Source organism: Myotis davidii, unplaced genomic scaffold, assembly GCF_000327345.1.
Source record: "Myotis davidii unplaced genomic scaffold, ASM32734v1 scaffold189, whole genome shotgun sequence".
In the NCBI taxonomy this organism is placed as follows: domain Eukaryota; kingdom Metazoa; phylum Chordata; class Mammalia; order Chiroptera; family Vespertilionidae; genus Myotis; species Myotis davidii.
Genome location: NW_006383017.1, coordinates 3,596,899 through 3,622,575, shown reverse-complemented (window position 1 = coordinate 3,622,575; position 25,677 = coordinate 3,596,899). Strand labels below are relative to the sequence as shown.

Below are 25,677 nucleotides of genomic sequence, written 5' to 3'. Positions count from 1 at the left end.
GAGGTACTGGGAGCAGATGCTCCTCCTTAGAGAAGTGCCATGAGCATCGGGTAGGCTAACGTATGCGGGGCGCTTGGCAGAACGGGCAGCGGGCTTGATACATGACCCACGTCCGTAACTATCACCTATTGTTTTTTAAAAATTATTGTTTATATTCAAAGAGAATCAGAAACCGAAACCCCCTTGTTAGAAGGCCTGGGGTTCACCTGTCTGCAGAGTTCACGGGGATGAGGGCAGCTTCTGCCTGTGCAACTCAAAATACAGAGGCACCCGGGCGTCAGGCTCATTCCCATGAAAAAGAAAGAAAGAAAACAAGAGGGTAGCCAAGCTACCAAGTTCAGATGGGGCTCTAACCATTCCCTTCCTGTCTTGAAAGGTTTAGGAAATGGCTTTGTGTCCGCTAGCTGCAAATATGTCTAAGCCCTCTGGTGCTAAACCCTACACTGGAATACCTCAGAGATATTGTGAATTTGGTTTCAGGCCTCCGCAACAAAGTGAGTATCAGCAATAAATCACGTCACAAATTTTTTGTTTCCTCAGTACATATCAAAGTTATATGCACACTGGGCGGCACTATTAAGTGTGCAACAGCATTATGTCTAAAAACACAAGGTATGTGCCTCAATTGAAAATGCTTTATTGCTAAAAAAAATTCTAATCATCATTCGAGCCTTCAATGAGTTCTAATTTTGTTAGTGGAGCCTTTTGCCTCAACATTGATGAAAACACATTCTCAGCGAAACACCATACAGTGAAGTGTACCTGTAATCGGTTCAGTTAAAAAAAAAAAAAAAAGAACCAGGACCTAAAAATAGAAATAATTGGTTGAAACCACATTAGAATGGTGCCCAAGGATGCCTATACCCCAATGATGTGGATTGAGAAATCCCAGAATTAAATGATCAGAGTCAGAACTGGTTATTGCTTTTGAGATAAGCAATTATATTTCATTAAATGTGGTTCACACTAGCACTGTGATTCTAGGAGATCCCTCACCAAATCCGTATGTATGATGTGAGTTCTCTGTTATAACCAAAGGATTAATACCAAATGAAAACTGTATGAAATCAGGTGATAATACCCAACTGACACACAAAAATTGAGCAAATCCCTTCCATTGCAAAGTGATTTATAGTATTGATGTACCCAATCAACACTTTCTTAAGTAAGTCCTGGCTTACTGCAATTTTGGACAAATCCAAATTCCAAACAAGGAAGATATAAAGTTAATTAGCTTTACTCATCATTGTATACACAGCTACAAAGGAATTTGCAAACGAACACCAAAATCACGTAACGTAGTGCCTATTTAGAGAACAAGAAGGGCTGGGCACAGAATCTACTGTCCACATGTGCCATGCCAGTCGATGCCTAGGTACACTTCTTAGCCCCTACAAAACCCTAAAAAGGAAGATTCTGTCCAAATACTTTTCTCAAAAGACACCTGGGCAGGCAACATAAAGAAACAGTAGGAGTCCCAACTACTGTGCCTTTCACGGTATCACATTTGTTGCAAGTGAAAAGGCATGAAGGATAAAATATTTCTATTACGGACTTTCTCCCACAGTCTGTTTCCTAATCCCTCACAAACACAGGAGTTGCACTCCTGAAAAATAGCACAGCTGGCCAAGCAGTCTTACCATGATCAAGGTGTTAGAGAAGAAAGGGGCACTGGGTAAATGACAAAAGGTTTCACAGAGGTGGACACATTAAGTTTCCCAGTCTGCTGTCACGTCCTGTATGAGTGACTGAATCGGCCCACCACCCACGAAAGATCTGTGCACACCAGCTGCCCTCTGTCTTTCTAGTTAGGCCACGTGGTGCACGTGACAAGTGCTTTGGGAGGTCAGAGGTCCAGGCAAGAAACAGGCAGGCATCACCCGGAATACACAGACGAACAAGAGCACTGGGCCTCGGATGGTGCGGACGCACCACAGATTTTAAGACACTACAGACAGAAAAAACAAACAGCAGCGTTAGTGTAAACCCTAAATCTAAGAGAGCTGCAAGCTTCTTGCAGTTAAGAGCAGCCCCACGGAGCAGCACCCCGCGTGAGGAGCAGCAAGCTTCACACAGTGAAAGGTGCTTAATCGTTTCTGAGGCAATGCCTAGATGGCCAGAGAGAAAAAAGATCTGGGAAGACACAGTAACAAACCTCTAAAGTAGAACCAGCATGCACAGCTTTAAAAGCCTGCCCCGGGGAACGACTTCTGTGACGCCATGGGAACCGGGCAGTGCAGGGATTTGGGTGTCGGGGGCGGATTTTCCTACAACTGCCAAGGGGAGCTGCATTGATCTTCCAGTTTTTCCAACCAGCTCCCTCTGATATCGAGTTCAAAGGCGTTTGCACATGTTCTTATCTTTGTTTACCATTTTTATGGCCAAATAAATGTCCTACTAAATTGGTGCTTATTTCACAAATCACTGCAGTGTCTGGGGAACGAATACCCATATGAGTGTAATTAAGGGCACCAAGATGAAGCTGGAATATGCAGAAAACGCCAACTTTAGCATTTTGGCATGTAAGTTTAATTTTTCCCCCCTACTTATTACCTTTTTTAAAAATTAAGTTAAAGTTTTAAGTTTGTACAATTTGATATTTTATAATGGTTGCATTTAGCAATAGGCTAGCAACATTTCCTTACAATTTAACTGAATTCTGTCCCATAATATTGCTGTTCCAGAATGTTCTCGACTTAAACCTTTTTTGTTTGACTTCAAAAATTCTCCTGATCTCAGCTGGCACATGCATATAAATGATTCCGTATTCTTTCCTAGCCCCGCTTCCCCCGAGATTAAGCTTCACACCTGTAAATATCTACAGAGCGTCTGTATTTAGAAATCTCCCCACATCTCAGGCCATTCTTTCCTGCCCAGCTCCTGCTCCTGTGGTCCTCGCTTCACCCACGGGTCCTTCTCAACTCCGACATCCATATCCAATCGGTCACCAAATCTGGCTGGCTTTATTTGCTAAATACGTCTTGGATTTGCTATTCCTGTAGTCCCTATTGCCTCATCCACCGTTCTTGCTAGGGATGCTGAGCCAGAATCCTAAGTGGTTTTCTGGCTCTGCTTGTTCTGCACCTCTGCCCTTCTCTTTCTCCTCTTCCAAATGGTCCTCCACACAACTGTGGGAGACAGCCATTTAAATTGCACTTAAATCTTTACACCTGATCTTAGAATCCAGTTGACTAAACCTTGGTTGGCCAGGGACTAGGGGATTCTCAGACATGAGACTGTAGTTATTATTATCATTATTTATTCCTATCAGCTTATACATAACCCAAATAGCCACCAATGCACCCGCTCCCCCACAACCAACTGAGATTAAAACATGCAGGTGCCCTCAAACAGTTAATCACCAGGCAGCAGGTGTTATCGACCTCACCACAGACATTTTAGGCCAGACAGTGAGTTTTCCACGGCGGGGGCAACCTGCACATGTAGGATGCTGAGCAGCATTTCTAGTCTTCACCACCGTAACACTGGCCGCCCCAGTGTGACAGTGAGTGTCTTCAGGCATGGCCACCTGTCCCTCGGGGGGCAAAATCCTCTGTTCCCCCCTCCCTCCTCCTCCTCCTCTCCGAAAGAACTACTTCCATTAAAAAAGTTATTAAATCACTGTTTAAAACTTTACCCCATTCATTCACACTGTCCTTATCTAACCACGCAATCCATTCAATATTCTTTATAGCCTTTTCATGAAAAAAAAGAAAGAAAAAGAAAAACCAAACCAACAAACTTGTCTTCAGATCTATAAAATAATCACAGGTACAGAGCCAGAGAGAATTAGAATAGGATCAAAGGATTTAATTATGGGGGAAAAGAATAAGAACATAATTTTAAGTTACAAGAAAATAACTTTTCAGGCTCCAGCATAATTGACAAGTCCCCAAAGCACTTATATACACACTATAAGCCCAGTGCACGAATTGGTGCACAGGTGGGGTCCAGCTGGCCTGCCCAATGGGGGCCCATCGGCCTGGGCCAGAGAGGGGGAGGGGCCACAGGCAGTTGGCCAGCTGGCCCTGCCCCTGATCAGGGTGTTGGGAACCAATCAGGGGCGGGACGGGGGGGGAGGGGCACGGGTGGTTGGCCAACCTGCCCTGCCCCCAATCCGGTGTGGGGGGCTGATCAGGCCCTGGGTCAGGCTGGTTGGCTGCCACAGTGCCATTCTGGTCACTGGGCTTTTCTATATATAGATGATAATAACAGGGACCAAGTGATATAGACTTCCTTCTCTACCCTCTTCAATTGAATACCCAACTTTTCCCAGTTGGTACTCCTCTAAGACCACAGACCCTGGAAATATACTGTTTCTGTTGAATACTGGCTCCAACATTTATTGGGCTGTGGAATCTTGAGGAATTTATATTGAAAAAGCTCCATGCCTTAGCTTCTGCACCTATAAAATGGGTGTAATAACACCTTGAGAGGGTCCGAAGAGAAGATTAAATTGGATGATACTTAATGTAGGGACTTCATTTTAGCATTTTACATAAAGTAAGTCCACAATAAATGCTAATTGTTATTAACACTATTTGTATTCTATCTAGAAACACTTTTTCAACTAGTTTATCTTGGAGAGGAAGAGTGGGGAGAGGGAAGTTGCCAGTCGCTTCTACTCGTGGGATGCAAAGTACTTTATGGGTAGAGTTCTCCCAAGAGGTCTAATCAGCTAGGGAATCTACTAGTTCACACTCCAGGGAGGACACAGTTAGGGAAAACAAGACAACTGGATTGAGAGTCATGAAACTAGAATCCTCAGCTTGGTATATTCCAGAACTACAGGATCTTAACCCCTTAACTCCTCAGAGGCCAGGTATCTCACTTCATTTTAGGGAGATCACTATAGAGTTCCTAAGATTTTCTCTGAGACTATGAAAAATTATAGGAAGTGTATGAGAACTAATGGTCAAAACAAGTAAATTCTAAACTAAATGAAGATACTAAACTACTATCTGGTTATGATGAAGGCAAAGTACTTGCTAACTGTCCTTGAAGTGCAATGATTTAATTAAAGAAGATTTTTACATGGTCACATTCAAAGAACTCAAAGCTTCTGAACTATGCAATGCTTCGCCAATTATTAAATAGTCTTCGGTAATGTTCGTTAAGAGGAAGTTTGAATTACAGGCCATTTGCAGCCAGGAGATGCACTGAAAACACCTGATAGACTATAAATTCAATGTTGTACATCCACAAATCTGCTCTAAAATTGCATCTGAACATTAAAGATGACTCTGGCCTTCACTTAATGACAAGTCCTATGAAACCAATTAGCTGTTAAAATAGTTTAATTGGAACATATGTATTTTAATTTTTGTGTGTGTATAAAAAAAGTCTTCTTAATCAACCCAAAACATTCTGAAATTACACTTTTAGGTAATGTAGTGAAAGAATTGAACTTATAACTGGATAAAACCAAGGATGTGGAAAATGTGAGAAAGATGATATTCAAACAGCAGCAACTGGGAAGGAATAAATTAAGAATCATATTAGTTTATTGCAATTATCCTGAAAAGCAGTGTAAGAAGGAGGTTTTAACAACCTATCACTACTCTCAGGCATCAATTCATATGCTTTCTAATTCAAAATACTTATTCGTTTTTCTGTTGTGGGTGTTGGGTAGATGAGTATAATTACTTTTTTTTCTTTCTTTCTTTCTTCCCTCCCTCCCTCCCTCCCTCTTTTTTCTTAATCCTCACCCAAGGATATTTTTTCCATTGATCTTTTTTTTAAGGGAGAGTGGCAGAGAGGGAGAGAGACAGAGAGAGAGAAACATTGCTATGAAAGAGACACACTGACTGGTTGCCTCCTGGATCAAGCCTGCAATCAAGGTACGTGCCCTTGACCGGAAGTGGCGCTCTAACCAGTTTGGCTAGAGAGAGAAACATCCACGTGAGAGCGACACATCAATTGGCTGCTTCCTCCATGACCCCTTACCAGGGGGCCAGGGATTGAGCCTGTAACCCAGGTATGTGCCCTTGACCAGGAATTGAACCCAAGGCCCTTTGGTGTGTGGGCCAGTGCTCTAACCACTTGGAAACACTGGCCAAGGTCCTCCCTCCTTCTTATCTCTCTGTCCTTTCTTCCTTTCCTTCCTATGGAGTAGTGATCAGTCAAAAGTAAAGTAATAAAAACAAAATAAAATAAATAGACCTATAGTAAGGATAGAATTAAATTATTCTTCATTAAAAGAAGAAAAAGATTCCTCAGGATGGTTAAAAAAATATCAACAAGATCAATTTAGGTCTAAGGGGTTAAGGGGTTAAGATCCTATAGCTCTGGAATATACCATGGGACAACCAATACTTTAATAGTGGTGTTTTGCTATGTAAAAAAATAGAAGAAGTTGAAGATACATAGAGAAAGGAGAGTCCAATTCTAAAATTTACAGATAGGAACTTCATACTCACAAAATAAAATATTTATCACTTTGAAATTATACAGAAGATATAATTCTTGTATTAATTTATTGACATTTCATCTTCCCCTACCTCCCAATGACAAAATAATGCTACTGTCAATGAAAGAATTCAAAAGCCAACTCAAAGTTTCTCATAAACTCTGAGGTCAGGCCACAAATCTGAGCCTGTATTTGTAATGTTCATGGAGAATGCTATAAAGAAGGTGCTTAATAAATATTGCAGAATGAGCAAATGAGTTAGCAAATGAGAACATGAATAAATAGATGAGAAAATATTACATTTTGTTTACTTAGAGAATCTGATAGAAAAAAGGGAGGGGGGAGAAAAATATAGACATGTAAAGAATAGCAATACCAAGAAACATACATACATGTTTGCTGAAGCACACAGAAACTACTCCATTAACCTTCACAGACAGACCCTAGGAAGGAATTACTAGGGATAGAGGCAAGCTAGAAAAACAAATAGCAAAAATTCAGGGTCTCTCCAGCTGAGATAAAAGCATTTTGATAGAAAACTTTATTAAAACATCCAGAGACACAGACATACCCAAATGGTCTTGGCAATAAAGTCTCTGAATGCACTACTACTTTAAGATTTTTAAGGCTCTGTTGCTTTTTCACAACTACAAGCATAAAAGGAGATACATCCCTTTAATAGCATGTTAGACCCAATGGAGCCCATGTCAGAAAGTTACCCTCAATAAATCAGCAGACCTATCCTCTTCAGTTTAATGTCCTTCCTTGGCCATCTCAAGGGTCTTATACTTCTGATATAACCATCGTATTTAGGTGATGCTGCCATATCCACCTAGGTATGCTTTTCCAAGATTCAAATCATTAATGTTATGGTAAGCATCCTGAGAAGTTCCCTATAACTCAGTCCTGAGGTGTAATTTAGTGAAGATACTGATGTGAGGCCTAGGGAAAGGCTGGTGATGGGTACAAAGAGAAGAGAAACAAGACTCGGACTGCAAACCCCACAGCTCTCAGTGCCTACTTCTAACAGGCCATAGGTTGTCAAGTTGTTCCTGTAATCAAGACTACAGAATCTAAATATGTTTTCACAAAATTCAGTTCAGTATTTGCACAACAAAGCCCCAGAGTTAGCCTCCTGCAAGAGATCAAAAGTGAGGAGTAAGACCCAAATCCTCAATGGTCTCACAGTACAAGGGCAGAAGAAGGCATGTAAAACTATAGGCTTAATGCCCAATGGCAGCTAAGAGAAACAGGGATTACAGGAAGGACAAATCACATCTACCTTGGGGGTGGGGTGGGTAGAGGGAAGGTGAAACGCAGAGAGGTGGAGGGAAGGCTTCCTGGCCAGCCCTGGATGGATGAGTCATCAAGAACTCCCCTGGCCTCCTCAGTGTCTATAAATAATCCCAGGTGCTGCCATTTCATTTAATTACGAAGCTGCTCCAGATGGAGGGAAATAATTAAGCAGTCGGCACCGACATGACATAAAGAATGTGGCAGCAACTTGTGAAACATTTCAGTTTTTAAGTTTGCTTTCAACTCTGAAATAAGGGCAGAAATGAACAGGGGGCCAATGACTGAGTTACGGACCTTGGGGAAGACCAAATGACTGCAGGCAGATTCTGGGTAGAAATTTAAAAAAAATAAATACTGGTGCAAAGGGGCTCAACTCTCCCAGTAGAAGTAAAACTGTTAACATTGAATGAAGAAACCTCGGTAGAACTGTTGAGTCTTCAAAAGAAGTCTTTTCAGACAACCTTTAAATAAAACGGGATGCAATTTAGTTATTTCTGAAATGTACAAGAACAATGCCATTGACTGGGCCTCTGGATGCAGACATGACGAAAATATTATATCTTTGTGTCTGATGCTAATTTTTCAGAAGTGACTACACCCAAACAGGTCTAACAAGGAAGCCGCAAAGAATATCACAAAAAGTTTCTAAATGTAGGTGCTCTTAAAGGATCATGCATTTATAACTCCAGAGTTCAATGGAATCAGGAAATAGAACTAAAATTTTAGGTATTCAAAAGCCATAACATTAATGAGATGTTCCAAACCAAAATTCAAAGATGATTATGTACTTCTTGAAAAAACTACAATAATCAAAACCATAAGAAGTTTGGGGTTACCCAGCATCTAGGAGCATCAGATTGAAAGTCAGTAAGATAGTTGCATGGTTCGAAGGCATTTCAGTTCTGGTGCGTAAATGAGGGAAGTGTTCATGAGGAATGGTGAAGAAAAGATCATCAAAAAGAAAAACAAATCAGAATCCAATTCAGAGAGTTATGATGGAAGATTCAAACCTAAAACACATATGCCTACTTACTCGTAAAAGGAAGGTCACTGAGAGTACTGGTACTCTCTACTCCATAATCTTAAATCAGAGCTAACAAAATATTTCCAGTTATTTTCAAACTGAAGTATCCTTTACAAATTGTCTAATCATTCCACTGCTATATTTAGCTTTCCTATAAACATTGTTTTCTTATTTTTTACTACCTTAAACTCAGGTAGAGTATTATCAGAATAATAAAATATTTTAAAGGAGCATTTTAATGACTTTTGGTATTTTACATTTTTACAGGAATTCAAATCAGACTAATGGTCAAGAATACTGGAGATTCTACTTTAACAAACAGAAAATAATCATTTTAATTTTTGCCTTACATAACTTAAACAAGCATTTAATTATTTCTTCAGTGGATTAACAAATGTCTTTATCCCTTGCCAGTTTCTTAACATGATTAATTTGAAAATCCTTTAAAATCAAATGTTATCCTTACTTTCCACTATATCTTCCAGAGTGTTGCTGGTGCGAAGGTGTATATGAACTGGAAAACAAGGCATTCTTTCTTTCAGACACACTACTAACATGAGTGGGAGAATTGTAATAAATATTCCACCCACCAGTGGCTATGAAGTGAATGCACCCTGTAGAGCTCTGTGGGCCCAAATGCACACAACCATATATGGCTGCCAAGGTTTGCTATCTTCCATACAGGGAGGCGGTCATTCCTTCCTTCACTGGTGTTCACACCAAGCACTCAGAAAGACCTGGCTCGCCTTTCAGCATTGACACTGACCTTCAGCTCTGCCTGCAACTGAAAGATGTCCGCTACCACTCAGAGTTACTGGAGTCCAGCTTGGGATCCTGATCTGAAGGTCATGCTGACATGAAGGCATGAAGAAGACTGATGCAATGGGAAAGCAAGGCCCCTTCAAAGTAGACCAACAGCCTCTGCTCAGATTTTGATTGTGCTATATCACCTGCAGGTCATGTGTAAAACCTCCCATGTTTAACTAAAGAAAAGAATTGTAAATGCTATGGCTGTTCAGACATTACTCCTGTGAGCCACAAGCGGCCTGCCTGTGGACAACCTCTACTCTAGGTCAACTATGGTTTGGTCAACTATGTGCCCCTTAAGGTTGTGTTTGTTTTGGAAACATGAACTTCATCCTATCTAATCATAGCAAAGGCAGTGAGAGAGCTAAAATTACATGGAATAATGGGCACATGATGAGAAGGAAAAAGAAACATATAATGAAAAAATGAATGTAAAAATTATTCTAATGTGAGTCAGCATCAAGGCTACAACATCTGTGTGGGCTTAGCCTTGCCTAGGCATGAGCTCGGGCCACTGGCATCATGGCCCTCGGGATAATGAATAGGTGGGCTCATGGCACCAAGTCAGAGCACAGCCTCCTCACAAGTGGGGAAGCTTCTCCACTCCCCGCTTTCTGGCCATGATCACGTGGGACTGTGGGGTCCTAGTGGGCAGGTGCTGATCCCATGTATTTTATCTAATGGCGCACCTGGTAGTATTCCTGGCTCTGAATCAGTGCTGAAGGGATGGTAAATACTCCTTCAATGCCAACATGTGTGATGCCAGGTTTGAATAGGGAAATATATACCAAGATTTAACTGACTATTTGAGGGAGAAATATCAAGCTCCCAAATTTAATTTTCCTGTGGGAAGACTCAAAATACAAAGATCTCACAGTATGGGATCTAACTGGACTGTGAAATTAAAATCACAAAAATAAAGCTTCCCTTTCCATTGCATGGCAGTCTGAACTCAGACGTACAAATGAACTGATGTACAACCGCATTTCTAAGGGAAACTATGGGGGCAGCTCACCACAGCAATGCTGTCCCATTGCAGGTTATCTGCCGGCTATTTTGGGTCTAGAGGACAGGAAGCCAAAATTCAGAGAGGAACTTACTAGATAAAATGCATCTACATTTCTTTGCATGTGAGCTAGTAGTCCTGCCCTAGGTATCCTTTAAAATTCAAATCCTGGATTTCCCACTGAGGTGTTTTGCGGTTTGTACACCAACGTGCTTTCCCTGCCTGAGACTAATTGGTCTTATATTTAACAAGAGTTTACAGAATGAGAAAAATAAAACGCTTTGGGGTAGAGCATGCTGTGAACCAGCCCTGTTAGTGCTCCTAAAAACATTTGTAAAATGCACTTTCCCACAAGAAAGATGACCCAGGGCCTGGCTGAGCTGGTCATGGTGGGCACGACAGGGGAGGATGGGGTTAGATTTGAGGGCAGGGCTAGGGGAGTAGAGGTCCAACTACCTGAAAAGCACCATGACAAGAAAGCAGTAACAGAAAAACAAGGGATTAACCACATAGCTGGGAATTGTTTAGGAACGTTTCAAGTGACCCCAGGATTGCCAAAGGCATCCTAATCATGGCTTAGAAGCAGAAGGGGACCTGCCAGAACCCAAATGAGCTGCCAACAGGACAGGGTCCAGAACAGTCTTCTGTTCCTGCAAAGAAGACTCGCACACCATGGGGTCTCTATCCTATAGTGACAGATGGATGGACATGGACACATATCATTTGTCATGTCCCAGTGTTGACTATGTGCCAGGACCGGTACTAGGGACTCCATGTAATGACTTCTACAATCTTGATTGTGTAGAAGTTGCCACCCCACCTCACAGAGAAGGATACTGAGGTTGGAAAGTTTAAATTACTAAGTCGCCATTATACAGATGTTAAGTAGAAGAGACAGGATTCAAAGCAAACAGTTTTTCCTCCAGTGAATACACTCTTAAAACTCTACACTCTACTACGGTTCATGAAAAGTGCAGGAAAAAAGTATGTGGGGTGAACAATGGGGACAATGGAGAGATCAGCCCAATGTACAATACAAAAGATGATTTCCAAAATATCTGTCGGATAACCACAATAAAACCAACACATTTTATAACATGACCCAGTTCATAGTCCCTGCGTCGCTCTGGATATAAACAACTAAAGAAAAGTGTTACAAACATAATTAAGCTCATTATGTTTGACATATTAATATTTTCTGATTTTTTTTCTATTCTATGTCAGTACTTTTAAAATGCTGGTCAGGTCTCATGTACATGACTTCACAGCCCACCAGAAGGTCAGAACCCACAGTTGGAAAACAAGTACCATGACCCAGCTGATGACCACCAACCACTGCTATTGTGTTTGATGTTTGAGTAGAATATTAGTTTTTCAATTTTCTACATATAGTCTCCTCTAATTTGTGCCTTTATTCAAAAGAAGGAAAGGGAGAGAGAGTAGTTAAGAGAGAGAGATAAGCAGTGGAGAGAATTTTCCATCATTTTTTTTATACGAAAAAGAGTAGTGAAATTACTGAAAACGAGCAGCTCCATCTCGATGACAAAGGAGCTTGCCCCAAAGGCAGAGGGTAAAGGACCATGTCAGGGAAGGTGCTGACTTCTTCGATGTTCCTTTGACTTCTCAGGAAGATATAATTAGTCACTGGTAAAGGAACACCTGTGTGTGGTCTCTGGCAAATTTTAAGACTGAAAGGCAAGTCACATACCTACTGCTCAGGTTACCTTCCACACAATAAAGCGCCGGGTCTCTCTAGGCTACTTGGTCAATATTAATTTGATTTGACATTAACAAGTCTCGACAACATTACCCGTGGAAGGATGAAAAGTTTGGCTCCTAGGAACAAAATCAATACAGGAGCCAGCAACACTCATTAATGCAAATAGCCCACATTTAAAAAGAGAAAGACATGATGGCAAATCATACGCAGAGTAGCTGAGAAATGGTCTCAATATGGACTTCAGTTGGGCATTTCTGGGAGCGAGTAAAGAGGGGTCTCTTCAGAGAAGTGACTGATGCCATTTATTAATCTACTTGCATATAATGTCAAATTTTGAAGTTGTTCCAAAGAAAATCACTTTTTTCCTTTACATCAGCCTCTTAATATGCTGAAGGAACCCGTTCAAAACACTTCAGCAGTGAAAGTAACTTAGATGATAAATGTGTTCTTCAATCTGTGTACCAGTCAAGTGGCAATAAAATCAGGATAATTCATGCAAAAATTTTCATTATGTTTCTAAACATACTTATTTACATTTTAAATCACACATTAGACAATATGAAATATCTTTCATTTAGACAGGTGTGAACTAGAAAACAGATGCGTTCGTTATACACAGAACAATTCGGTGAATTAAAAAAAAAAAATACTCGAAGAACTCCCTGGATGAGGGACTTGGGCCACTGTTAACTTACTTGGAAAAATATGGCCATGGCTCCGATTATTCTGTTTTCAGAAATGGCAGTTTGAAAGCTGTCAAAGTCGTCTGGATTGTAAAAGAAAAGCTGCATCTGAAAAAGAATAATTAAGAGTGTATTGGTAACATTTCCACACCTACACCAAAGTAGAGAGAACAGTACAATGAATCCATTCCCCACTTACTAAGATTATTCATCTGTCCATATTTTTTCATTACAAAATTACTTCAGCAGACATCACCAAAACACACATCTTCTCACATAACGACAAAATAAAAACACCAGCACCTTCTTATAATCGGATGCTCATGTTATGGTGGAAGTTCCTGATTAAGAAGCAAATTTTTAATGGAGCTATACACGTTGAAGTAAAAAACTGAGCTGTGAGATTCAGTCCACATGTTAAAATTATAAATGCTCAGATGGGCACATCTGTATGAACACCGCCCGTTCTAACGGTGAGAAATGGAAGGGGTCTCTCAGTAACCTGGAGAAATAGCCTGAATTTCAGGGACTCCACAAAGGAATATAATGGTAATGATAATAATGATGCCTTCACAGTTTGGGAAAAGCTAGCTCATTCATTATTTCACTCAATCCATCTAACAATGCCTGTGAAGATAGAGCAGAAATTACTGCACTCGGTTATAAATGAGGAACTAGGGCTTCAGAAAGTTGATGTTATCTTGGCTAAGATTAAACATCAGGGGAAGAATGTAAAATCCAGATGCTTTCAGCCCAACCTTAGATAATTTCTCTTACATTTGGCTAGGATTTCTTATTCAAAAAGCAGAATAGAGATAAATCAACTTAAATCATTATGAAATTTTAATGCTTGAACATTCTGATAATTCACAATTCAGAGAACAAAGAGAGACCACAGAGTATTCTCCTGAGACCACATTTATGATAAATAAATAACAGACTGGGTTTCTATTCCAGTTTCCTCATTTACTTGCCTGTGAGACCTCAGGTAAGCAAGCTAATTTCTAAGCATCAGCTTCCTCATGTACACAATCAAGTATTTACCCTTGGTAGGGTGGGTATGGGGACCAAACAAGTTAGCGTATGTAGCACCACACGTAGACCTCATCAGTGCTCAACAAATCACTATCACCACCAGCACCACCATCATCACCATCATCACCACCACCAATCATTACCATCACCACCGCTACCACCATCACTACCATCACCATGACCACCACCACCATGATCACTACCACTACCACCACCACCACCATTACCATCACCACTGCTACCATCATCACCACCACCACCACAATCACTACCATCACCATCACCATCACCATCACCATCGTCACTACTACCACCAACACATATTGTAAAGTTAACGATTGGTAGACATCCTAAAATTTCTAACAAGAATGTGATTCCACTGAATCTTACACATTGACCCTGCTCCTTACCCCAGACGGAGTTTGGAGAGTTTATACCGATTAATGATAAATTCCCAGTGGGGAAAACATAATCATAGAGACTAGCAGAAGTACAGGTCAAAGGTAAACAGAGTCCTGTCGACTGATTTAACCAAGATGTTAATTGAGTTCACCAATAAGAACAAGGTGACATTTCTTTTCTGAAGGGTGAAGTCTGGTATCTAAATCAGGACACTGTCTAGATTCTAGAAGAACACAGGTACCCAAGTAAATGGTAGAAGAATGGGTAGATTCTTTTCGAGGATTTTCTTTCTTACAGTGAATTATTTTCCTCAGACTGCGAATTCCCACTGAGACTGCAGCTTCTTACAAATGTGTTGTATTTGGGTTTGGACAGCTTTAGACATCGTGAATTTATACTGAGAAAAATCCATTCAATGAGGTGCAGATTAAAACAGTTTAATGCTGGGTGAATTGCTTTGGGTACATGGCTACTACCCAAGGAAGATACTCCACAGAAGTACAGACAGAAAATTACACTTCACTTTCCTTTTAAAACTCAGGCCCTCAAATTAAGTAAGTTCACAGAAGGTTTTCTTATTCTTTGGCATATGTGCCAGGCGGGGCATTGTGTAATGCATCACCTGAATAGTGTCTGATACAAAATACTTTTAAGTCTTCTTCAAGGGCACTTTCATTTACAACTGGGTGAGAAAATTCATTTTTAGAAAATGTCTTTGAGTCATGGCTCCACCCATCAGGATAATGCAATGTCTCATAAAAAGAACGGCAGCACAAGTTGGAAATATCAATTTTCCTGGCTAGTCCTCTCACGTTGTAGTCTACTGAATTATGCTAACGTTTGAAGCTATCTTCAACAGGAGAGTAAATAAGTAGATGGAGTTTTGCTGAGTGAAATGGACTTTAAGTTATCTTAGTTTTATTCTTGATGAGACATATTTGAGAAAAGGCTAGAAACCTATTTTCCAAAAGTACCTTTGGAAGGAGTTGGGTGGCTACTAAATACCTTGAGTAGCCCATCAACATTCTGTACCTGCTCTCAAGAGCCACACTCAGAGCATCCTCCAAAGTGTGTTCTTCCTAATAGTGTGAAAGTAAGTGACGCCCACTGTCCAGCAATCATCCTCCTGAAAAACCATGATGCACGTAAGCTGAAAGGATGTGGAAAACGCAGCAATAAAGGGATCGATTAACTGTTGCACACACCTATCTTTCACCCACTGCTACCAACTATTTACATTTTACTCCACTTGCGTCCTCTCTATCTCCCCACATGCAAGACTTTTTCTGAGTAATTTCCTACTAAATGGGAGATAATATGCCCCTTCACCTATAAATACTTAAGTGCATAATTTCTAAGCATAAGGATGTTCTCTTAAATATTACTACAGTATAATTATAAAATTAGCAAATTTCACTTTGATGCAACACTATTATCTCATTTATAGTGCATTTTTCTGGCAAGTGCCCAAATAAGCCCATTGTGGGTCATTATATGGGTTCTCAGGCCAGGAATCCAATCTATGATCAAACTTTGCATTAGTTGTCATGTCTCTATACTGACCCCTCCCACCCCCAACCTTCATCTGGAGCAGCCCCTCAGCCTTTCTTCACTCTGGTAGGGTGAAGTGTACAGGCCAGTTATTGTGCAGAATTGGGGCCTGACTCATGGTTTTTAGGACTAGATTACAGGGTACATTCTGGGTAGGTTACCACAGTAGTAATACTGTGTCTTCACAGCGCACCATGCCAGGAAGCACAGTAAATGGATGTTGAACTTGATCACATGGTTAAGGTGATGTCTGCTAGGCTACTCTACTATAACATTATTAATTCTCCTTTTGTAATTAAAAAGTACTTTGTAGAAATATTTTGAATTATATAAATACCCTCTTCCTCAGCTAACCTTAACCTACCAGTTTTAGTATCCATTGATGATTTTCTCACTCTGCCATATTCCTATGTCCATTCATGGCATTCTAGTGTAAGAAATCGCCTTCCCGTCTCCAGTTTATTCACTCCTTCATTTGTCTATATCAATAAGGAATCATTTATCTTTGTTTTTATTGTATCCAGCGGGTTATAATCCATCCTATCAGTATTGCTGATGCCCAAACTGTCTCAGATTTGCCCAATAGGAGACTTCAAACAGATTCCTTGGTCATACTGCCACGTTCCTACCATTTCCATTAGTTAAGACCTCCTCATCAGCTCATTATGTATTTTCCCTGCTTTGGTCCTAAAACTGGTCATTTCTTGAGTGAACCCTGGTTCCTTTTAATGAGGAATGGTATTTAAAGACCAAATATCACTAATTCAGTGCTTCCCAAATATTTTTGAGATTAGAATACTTCGGTTCTTCAAGAAAACTGTATACCTGTAGGCTGTGCGAGTCTATTCCAAGCAGGACCCTTTCTGCAAGGAAAGAAAGTTGGATCAACTTTGTTTAATGGGTGTCCCTCACCAGGCACAGTGCTGTGGAATATGTAAATCTCCCATCAACACAAACAAACTGCATGAAGCTCCACTACAAGGCACTGCAGACTGTTTTGTACCCGGACACAATCAAGGGACCAGTTCCAAGCAACCTTTCCAATACATGAGCAAGAATCACAGGCCTGGATACATCATCCATTTCTACCTTATGAAATGGCTGCGTTGGAAAAACCCCCAGGCATTTCTCCAGCCAGATCAAGGTGGCAGATAACATACAGTATAATATGGCCTAACTTGACCAGTGGAAAATCGAATTTACAGGGGGAAAAGCCCTACGACTGAGCAGGAAGCATGTGCTAAAATATAGATATGGAAAATGCCTAAACAAATGCTAACATTACCACGTAATGGGAGGGAGATGAAATGGGTGCTGTGAGCATAGAGTTGCTGGCGGTCAATGTTTTATTGGTTTGGGTACTAATATGATGCATGCAGAGTCATGACAAAACGTCTGCTTAGCTTCCCCTTTCATCTGCCTTACCTGTAAAATAACTCTAGTTGTAATTTGATTTAAAAACCATGTATATCCCTGGTTTCCAATTTGTATCTCTCTCTCTGTAGTGAGCTGAATGAATAGAAAACAACAAATCTGCACACTGAAGTCTTCTATATTTTTATGAATGCTGGTTTTCAAACAGTTAGTGAGTTCCTACTGCATGCCAGGCACTGTACTATTATTCTTTAACACTCACTGAGGTGGGTACCACCACGATCCTCATTTTACAGCCAAAGGAGGCAAGCATTTCTAACTTTACAGGCTCATAAGGATAGAGGGTGGGATTGTGAAACCTCATCTCTCCAATCCTAGTTGATCAAGACCTTCACCACTATGTTTCCTTCCAAATGGCAAACTTTTACTTACTGTGTATTATGGATAGGGCGCTATGATAGATAAAGACACAACTGCTCTTGCGAAGACCAAAATATCAATAATAAGACAAGGTTAACTTTCCCTCCCTTGAATGCCAAAGCTGAGTCATAGACAAATGCATCAGAAAAAAGCATCAGGCAAAAATGGCTCATGGTCAAGTAAAGCATATATTAAATAAATACTAAAATATTAATGGCAATGGGCAAGAGGGGACATTTCATTGAAGGTGGACTTCCTATCCTTACATATCATCAGCTCTCCGATCTCTGTGACAAAGAGGAACTATCCCAACACAATGGACAATCCAACAGGACCTTCTTTTGTGATTTAGAAGATACTACATTTTCATTTCCTCTAAAAAAAACCACCGTGTACTTCTTCACATGCACCCCCGTCCCCTCACATACATGGCCCAAGAAAAACTCATGATGAAGTAAGTAAGGAAACAGCAATCTACTGATAATTCACCAGACATTTCCGGGATACTCTTGGGCACCTGAAATGAGAGTGAAAGAACCCAAAGGAAAAGCCACAGGAAAATAACAGATGAGATGTGAACAGGAGGAAGTGAAGATGGTAACGGAAAAGGCTATCACATAGGAGGCAGATAAGAGAAGGAAGGGGTGAGAGGTATTTTTCTAATCACACTGGCACTCACCTGCAGAAGGCCAGTTGGGCACGTGAAGGTGGACGAGAAACAGTTGCCTAAGAATGAAAATGTGTCCTGAAGGCACAGTGGAAATCCAACCCAGTTAATGACTTGCAGGTCCCACTGCTGGGGGATTTGTACAGGATAAAGCCAGAATGAAGGTTTTGGTAAGTGTTGTTAATATTACTTGAGTTTTGGATCATGCTGTACTTTTACTGCTATTGACCAGATCACATACTTAACGCCACCTGTTCTAATTATTTAATTCTGCCATTGCCATCAGACAGGAAGATCAATGCAGGCAGGACATCTATCTGCCTAGTTCAAGGCTGGTCTGGAACAGTGATGCTCATTATAAACACTAGTCACTTATATTTGAAGTCAATAAAATGAATGGGGGCTTTGAGTGACTGGAAGCAAGGACTGGCAAATGATAAAGCCCAAACACTATACCAGTAATAAGGTTCTTGCTACCTCTAGGAATACAGAACAAGGTGAGCAGCAAGGATAGATCAGAATATTAAGAGAACAGGTGGATTTAAAGAGAAAATGCTCATATATGCCAAAGTCACTGTGAAATGGCTAAGTGGCCCCAGGTGTGGTTATGCTAAACACAGGTTATATTACTTTCTCTTTAATCTGCAGGCAATTCAAATAATTTCCTATCCAAGCAACTCCAGTCTGAAATTTTAATGCTCCAATAAAAGAAAATCTTTTGATTCATATTATGGAGGAAAAGGATAAGAACACACTCTATATGATATATAAAAACATATAACACAATTTAGAATTGTAATACTGGTATTCTGAACACTTTTTACTCCCAGTTTTCTATTTACAAGATCATTATTATACTTTTACCCCCATGATGGTTAGCTTGATAGTTAATTTTGTGTCAACCTGGCAAGGCTATGGTGCCCAGCTGTTTAGTCAAGCATTATTCTAGGTGTTTGAATAGATGTTGTAAAGGTTATTTGTCAAGGTTATTTCTGCAACACAGAAGTTCTCCCTGAGTTTCCAGCCTTTGGACTTATGACTGCAATAGAAACCAAACCCTTGCTAGAATTCTCAGCCTCATTGCAAATTTCATTCTTGCCCACCTTCACAAATGAGTGAGCTGATCCCTTACAATCCCAATCTCTCTTTCTCGTTCTTCCCTATCCCACAAGAGATATACAGGTCTCAGCACCAGCCTCCTATAGATCTATATAATAATTATATGTCTATAACCCTGACTAGTACACTCCCAATGTCATGCTGATTTGAAGCAAACATACCTAGATAGAGGTAGATGTGTCTGTGCACCACAATATGAAACCATTCTGCACCCAGTTACTTTTGGAGCTTCTTTGAGCTCTATCCTTCTTACTTCTTCTAACAGGCTTCCGCTAGAGAATGGAGCCCCTGTTACAACCCACTTCACCCTCTTGTGACTTATAGGAAATGTCCATGAAGTTGGTGGCCTACGTGGCTGGGTGATGTTAAATGCAGATCAAGCAACGTGGGCTACAGCAGGAGACCTGGTTTGTCCACTGAAGACACTGCAGATCTCCAGGGCTCAGTGTCCTCTTCTGTAAATAGAAGTAACGCTTACCTCCTGGCATCGCTGCAATAAAGGTTCGCTACTCACATGCACTGGAGAAGTAAGAACCAACTAAACAGCTCTCCCTTTTTATTATTATGTATCTTTGCTACTTTCTTCATGACCAGAAGAGAGATGTAAATTAAGATGAAAGCAAATTGTTTCACGGGCCAGCCAACACCCCAGTGAGTCATGCCACAGGTATAGCCAAGAAGTCTGTGTTTGGGCTCCACGCAGCCTTCGCTGGAAGAATCTTTTGAGAAGAATCGCCGGTATTCAGCACTTGTGCAAGCAAGGTAGCACTGAGGTGAACATGCTGAAATGTTTGCTTATACAATCTCAGGAATCACAAAGCGCACTATTCCTTCATCATTTCCCCCCTTTCACTTCACCTAAACCAGTGATGGCGAACCTATGACACGCGAACTCATCTCTGACACGCGAACTCATTTTTTTGGTTGATTTTTCTTTGTTAAATGGCATTTAAATATATAAAATAAATATCAAAAATACACATCTTTGTTTTACTATGGTTGCAAATATCAAAAACTTTCTAATGTGACACGGCACCAGAGTTAAGTTAGGGTTTTTCAAAATGCTGACACGCTGAGCTCAAAAGGTTCGCCATCACTGACGTAAAGCATGGAAATGTCTCCAACTCTCTCCAGCAGGAACGGGGCATTTTGGAGGAAGATCCCATGTGCACAGCAGGGCTAGGGCTCATGCGCACTCAGGTGGGCGAAGTTTCGGGATCCCTTCTACAGCCCTTTGTGTGTAACTTCTTTATGCTACTATACGGTAAGTCTATTTATTAGTTGGTTTTTGGAATTTCTGACTCGGAGATGCATCTGATTACGCAAATGAATGTCAAATCCTTGGAATTTCTCCTTGGGGAAGACTTTGGGCCTTTGCTCACAGTAGTTGGAGTTTGTCAGGGACTTACTATGTATAATTCATGAGTTATTTCTCACGATTATTTCTAACAGTTCAGCGTAAGTTTGGGCACACGCCATGTAGATTCTGTATCTGGCTGACCCTAACTGCTGTGTGATCAGGTTGAAGTTGGTCACCCTCCGCCTTAGTGGTCCCATGAGTAAACGGAGGATAAGAAAAGCATCGCTGGTGCCCTAGCCAGTCTGGCTCAGTGGATAGGGCATCAGCCTGCGGACCAAAGGGTCCGTGGTTCAATTCCGGTCAAGGGCACATACTTTGGTTGCAGGCTTGATGCCTGGCCCTGACTAGGGTGTGTGCAGGAGGCAACCAATCGATGTGTCTCTCTCACATTGATGTTTCTCTCTGTCTTTCCCTCTCTCTTCCACTTTTCCTAAAAATCAATGGAAAAATATATCCTCTGGTGAGGATTAACAACAACAAGCAAACAAAGGGAAAAAAAAACTACATCCCTGGTTACAAAAAACTCAAGTAAACACCTGCACACTGTAGGTCCGATTCATGTCTTTAAAAATTAGTTAAGGGAGGAAAAGAAAGGAAAAAACACGAATAAATCAGTGAAAGGGCTATTTGCAGTAGCCCCAACTGGGTAGAGGTGACGATACACACAGATCTCAATGCTGAGCCCAATAAGCCAGTTAAAAAAAAAGAAAAAAGATATACCATGTGAGTCCCCTGGAATGACGCACAAAACCAGGAACTCCTGCAGCCAGCAGCCCACACAGTGGTCACCCCTGGGAGGCAGTACTGGAAGCGGGTTCTAGGGCTGCCAGTAAGTGCTCTTTCTCGATCTGGGGCCTGACTGCAAAAGTATGAAAATTCGTTCAGTTGTACACTCAATATGTGTGAATTTCCCTCTTTGCATATTACACTTTAATAATAAATAAAACTGGCGAAATAGCTGCGCTTTAAAACCGGGTCTCCTGAGAGTAGGGCAGGGTTGTCTGCTTCTGGGCCCTGCACCATTGGATGCCATGGAGGCCGCTCGGAACCACAGGGCAGGGTCCAAGAACCGATCTGTTGGCACAAACGAAGGGGACCGCCTCTGGTGTGGGGATCTCACTGGCCCAGGACCCAGGAACAAGCACGGACCAAGCCCTGCTTCTTCCAGTTGGTACCTCCAGGCAGACACTGCAAATGCGGCCAGGAGACAGCCTCCTCCACGAAACATCCCAGGAGGGCTGCGTCCCAACCTTACCACACTTTCATGCATTAATTCCTTCAATCCTTACGGTCACGTTGTGGGGTTGTTACTAGCCTTTTCCTCATAGTTTACAAAAGGAAGTTAAGGCTGAGATTACTAGGTCTTGTCTCAGAAGTAATAAAGCGGGGACTCAACTCGGGCATCTGACTGCAGAGGCCACACATTTAAAATCCTCTCCGCACAGCATCCTGCCCTGAATTCCTACGGGCCATGAGAACTACCCATCCGTTCTCTCTAGGCCTTAGCGCAGGGCTTTCCGACCTGCGGTTCTCAAACCGGGCCGATTTGGACACCGGGGGGCAATTGTCAATGTCTGCAGACATTTTTGGTTATCATAACTGGGCAGGAGATGCCACTGGTATCGAGTGGGTAGAGGTCAGGGAGATAGCTAAACACCCTACAGTGCACAGAGCAGACCCTCTCCCCCCAAACAATTATCCTGTCCAAACTGTCTATAGTGCTGAGGTGTAGAGACCTTGCCTACACCCTCTGTCACATGAAATCTAGTTCGTGGGTATGGCAAAGCACTTCGTTTTTCTCTCTCATTCTCGCTCCTAAACTTTAAGGGGACAGGTGCGAAGCTATGATTGGGGCCCAAAGACTGGAAGCGCAGTCTGCCCCCTCCCATAAAACAGGTACTTCCAGACCACTTCCCTTGTCCCAGTTACTGTAATAACCGTCTCTTCTATTAAAACAAGCTTTCCTGCTTGCATAGCGATTTTAGACATCCAGTTGGTTCTGAAATGCAGTGGAGCCGAACACCGTGGACACGGTGGAGAGGGAGGGTCCCCAGGTGCATCTGGAACTCATTTGTGTTTCAAAAACACGAAAATCACCACCGCGGTGTTTGTGCTCTTTGTAATATGAAACTTTTTAGAAATTGCTTTGTACTTGGGAGTAACAGCCACATGATTCACCATGAAATGAAGTCTGGAAAATCATTTTGGATAAATGGGCCTATAAATTCAATAGAATTTCCATGACAACATAGACTGCGACACTCAACCACAAATAAAAGGTGATAAATCATTCAAAACCAACTAGGAATCAGCAATATGTCTCCCGTTTTAAAATACAAGAAACCTAAAATGCAGTTTATTTGTTCCTAACTCACCCAAAGTTCCCATTAGAGTTTCTTTTCTCACTTCTGATATTGTATTTCTAGCCCATAACAGGCTTTGGGGAAATGATGATGCCAAGAATTTGCAATTAAGCGACATAAAATGAGCACAGGTAGAGTCGGTTGCATTCTGCCCCTTCTCCCGGCTTGGAACCCACAAGGAGGCTTGTGCACCAAGATGGGTGGTTTTACCCAGAAAGTTGCATTTTCCCTGCACAGCCGAATGTTGCCAAATCGGGGGCACCACAGGAAAAGGCTCATGCAAAACATTTCTGAGAACACACATGCAAGACAACCTGGTCACTTCACAGATGCTTCTTAAAACAACAACAACAACAAAAATTTCCAAAGCAATGGCAGCATTACCATTACTGCCAAATGCTTCGGAGTTCTATACATCAGAACCACCCCCTCCCGTGTTCAGGACAGGCTACCCCGTGCAGCCTTTGTAAAACGAGCTGAGCCTACGGAACCAGAATATCTGTTCTTCAAACAGCTCTCTGTCCCTCAGGTGTTGCATTCTGGAGAGGACTCCCCTACAATACACCCTTCCTTCTAGGTACAGTATGCGGGGCCCTCTCCCACGGGGTGGGGCTGGCCCTGGGTCCAAGCACATAGGACATAGACCAGCGGTTCTCAACCTGTGGGTCGCGACCCCTTTGGGGGTCGAATGACCCTTTCACAGGCGTCACCTAAGACCATCGGAAAACACATGTATAGTTACATATTGTTTTTGTGATTCATCACTATGCTTTAATTATGTTCAATTTGTAACAATGAAATTGGGGGTCACCACAGCATAAAGGGTTGTGGCATTAGGAAGGTTGAGAACCACTGACATAGACACTCATTAAATGGCTGTGGAATAAATCAATGGAAGTTATATCTCCTCTACCTCAAGGGAGTAAATGCGTCATATTTCCTCCATTTGGAACGTCTCTCATTACTACGTCTCCCGTAGAGGCCACAGCTCTGGGGAGCTGACAGGAAGAGGGGGAGATGTCATGGAGCCATGGACTTGGCGTCCAGAAGGACTGCACATCTGTGACGCTGCCAAGGGCGTGCACGTGTGCACTGGGCAGTGCCGATCACTTGGCCCAGGTGAACTCTCACGGCCCCATCTATTACCACAGGCTGACGGCTCCTCACGACAGATCATCAGCTCTGAGTCACGGTCTGTGGTTCCCATTGAACCCTTCAAGGGCTCTGCAAGCCAAAAAGGTTAGGAATCATTGCTACGGAGATCATAGGAGAATATGCCTCTCAGAGCTCAGAATGCTTTATGAGGCAGACGCTAGACCTGGTTCCAGCCCTGCCCTGGAAGGGGCCATATCTTCTGCACTCCAGACAGCAGAGTATGAGAACACCAAGCTTCCCACACCATCGCTACCCATGGGTTCACGGATCCTCCTTTTTTACCCACCGGATGGATACCTACCTTCTCATCTTTAATTTTTCTAATAACCAATAAAGAATCAAGGATCTGTGCTTAATTTTTCTAATTATTTTCTTTTTATAATTTAAGGAGGCTCTTTATTTAGAAAATTAAAGCTTTGTCACCAGTGTTGCAAATACAAAGACAAACATACAAGTACATTTGCCCCACCATTGTTGGTATCAGGAAAAAAAAAAAAAAGTCGCACATGGTATATAGGAGAACTGGTAAAATAACCTACAGAGGGGAGAAAAGAAATTGACTGAAAAGGCGCTGATGATGAAAAGTTCTCGAAGATATATTGTTAATGAAGAAAGTCAGGATGAAAAGTAAATACACATTTGAATGAGAAAAGAAGCCCTACAACAAAGCACTGCACGTGTGATATTTGTAGCTGCAGATACACAGAACTAAGGGAGGGAAAGAAGGCTCTGGAAAGGAACACAACTCTGAGTGGTTCTCTCTAGGGAGGGGGCTTGGATTGCTTTGGGGCCAAGAAAGGTGGTTTGTTTTATCGCAACTGTTTAAAATACTTGCTGAGTCTGCCCTGGCCAGTTTGGCTCAGTGGCTAGAGCGTCAGCCTGTGGACTGAAGGGTTCTGATTTCAATTCCAGTCAAGGGCATGCACCTCGGTTGCAGGCTTCATCCCAGGTCCCCGGTTGGGGCATGTGCAGGAGGCAACCAATCAATCTGTCTCTCTCACATCGATGTTTCTACCTCCCTGTCTCTTCCCCTCCCTTCCACTCTCTCTAAAAATCAATGGGAAAATATCCTTGGGTGAGGATTAAGAAGAAGTAAAATAAATATTTGCTGGTTCTAAATAATAACTCCTCTGGGGGCAGGGGGTGGGGGAAATCTCCTTTAAAATGAGAGAAGAAGAAAAACTATAAAAGAAAAGAACAAAGCCAAAATCCCCACCACCGCAGAGGGAGAAAGTGAAGCGAATGGGTTCATCTGGGACCCAACTCAGAGGGCGGGTCCATCAGCA

General features: G+C 41.8%; 1 protein-coding gene across 1 annotated transcript in view; it reads right to left on the bottom strand.

The window, feature by feature from the left end:
• Window positions 1-25,677, bottom strand: part of PTPRG (protein tyrosine phosphatase, receptor type G) — a 531,589-nt gene that overhangs the window by 168,824 nt on the left and 337,088 nt on the right. The window contains exon 5 of the mRNA XM_015558213.1: window positions 12,958-13,053. Within this exon, the coding sequence (XP_015413699.1) occupies window positions 12,958-13,053 (96 nt within the window). The remainder of the gene's footprint in view (window positions 1-12,957; window positions 13,054-25,677) is intronic.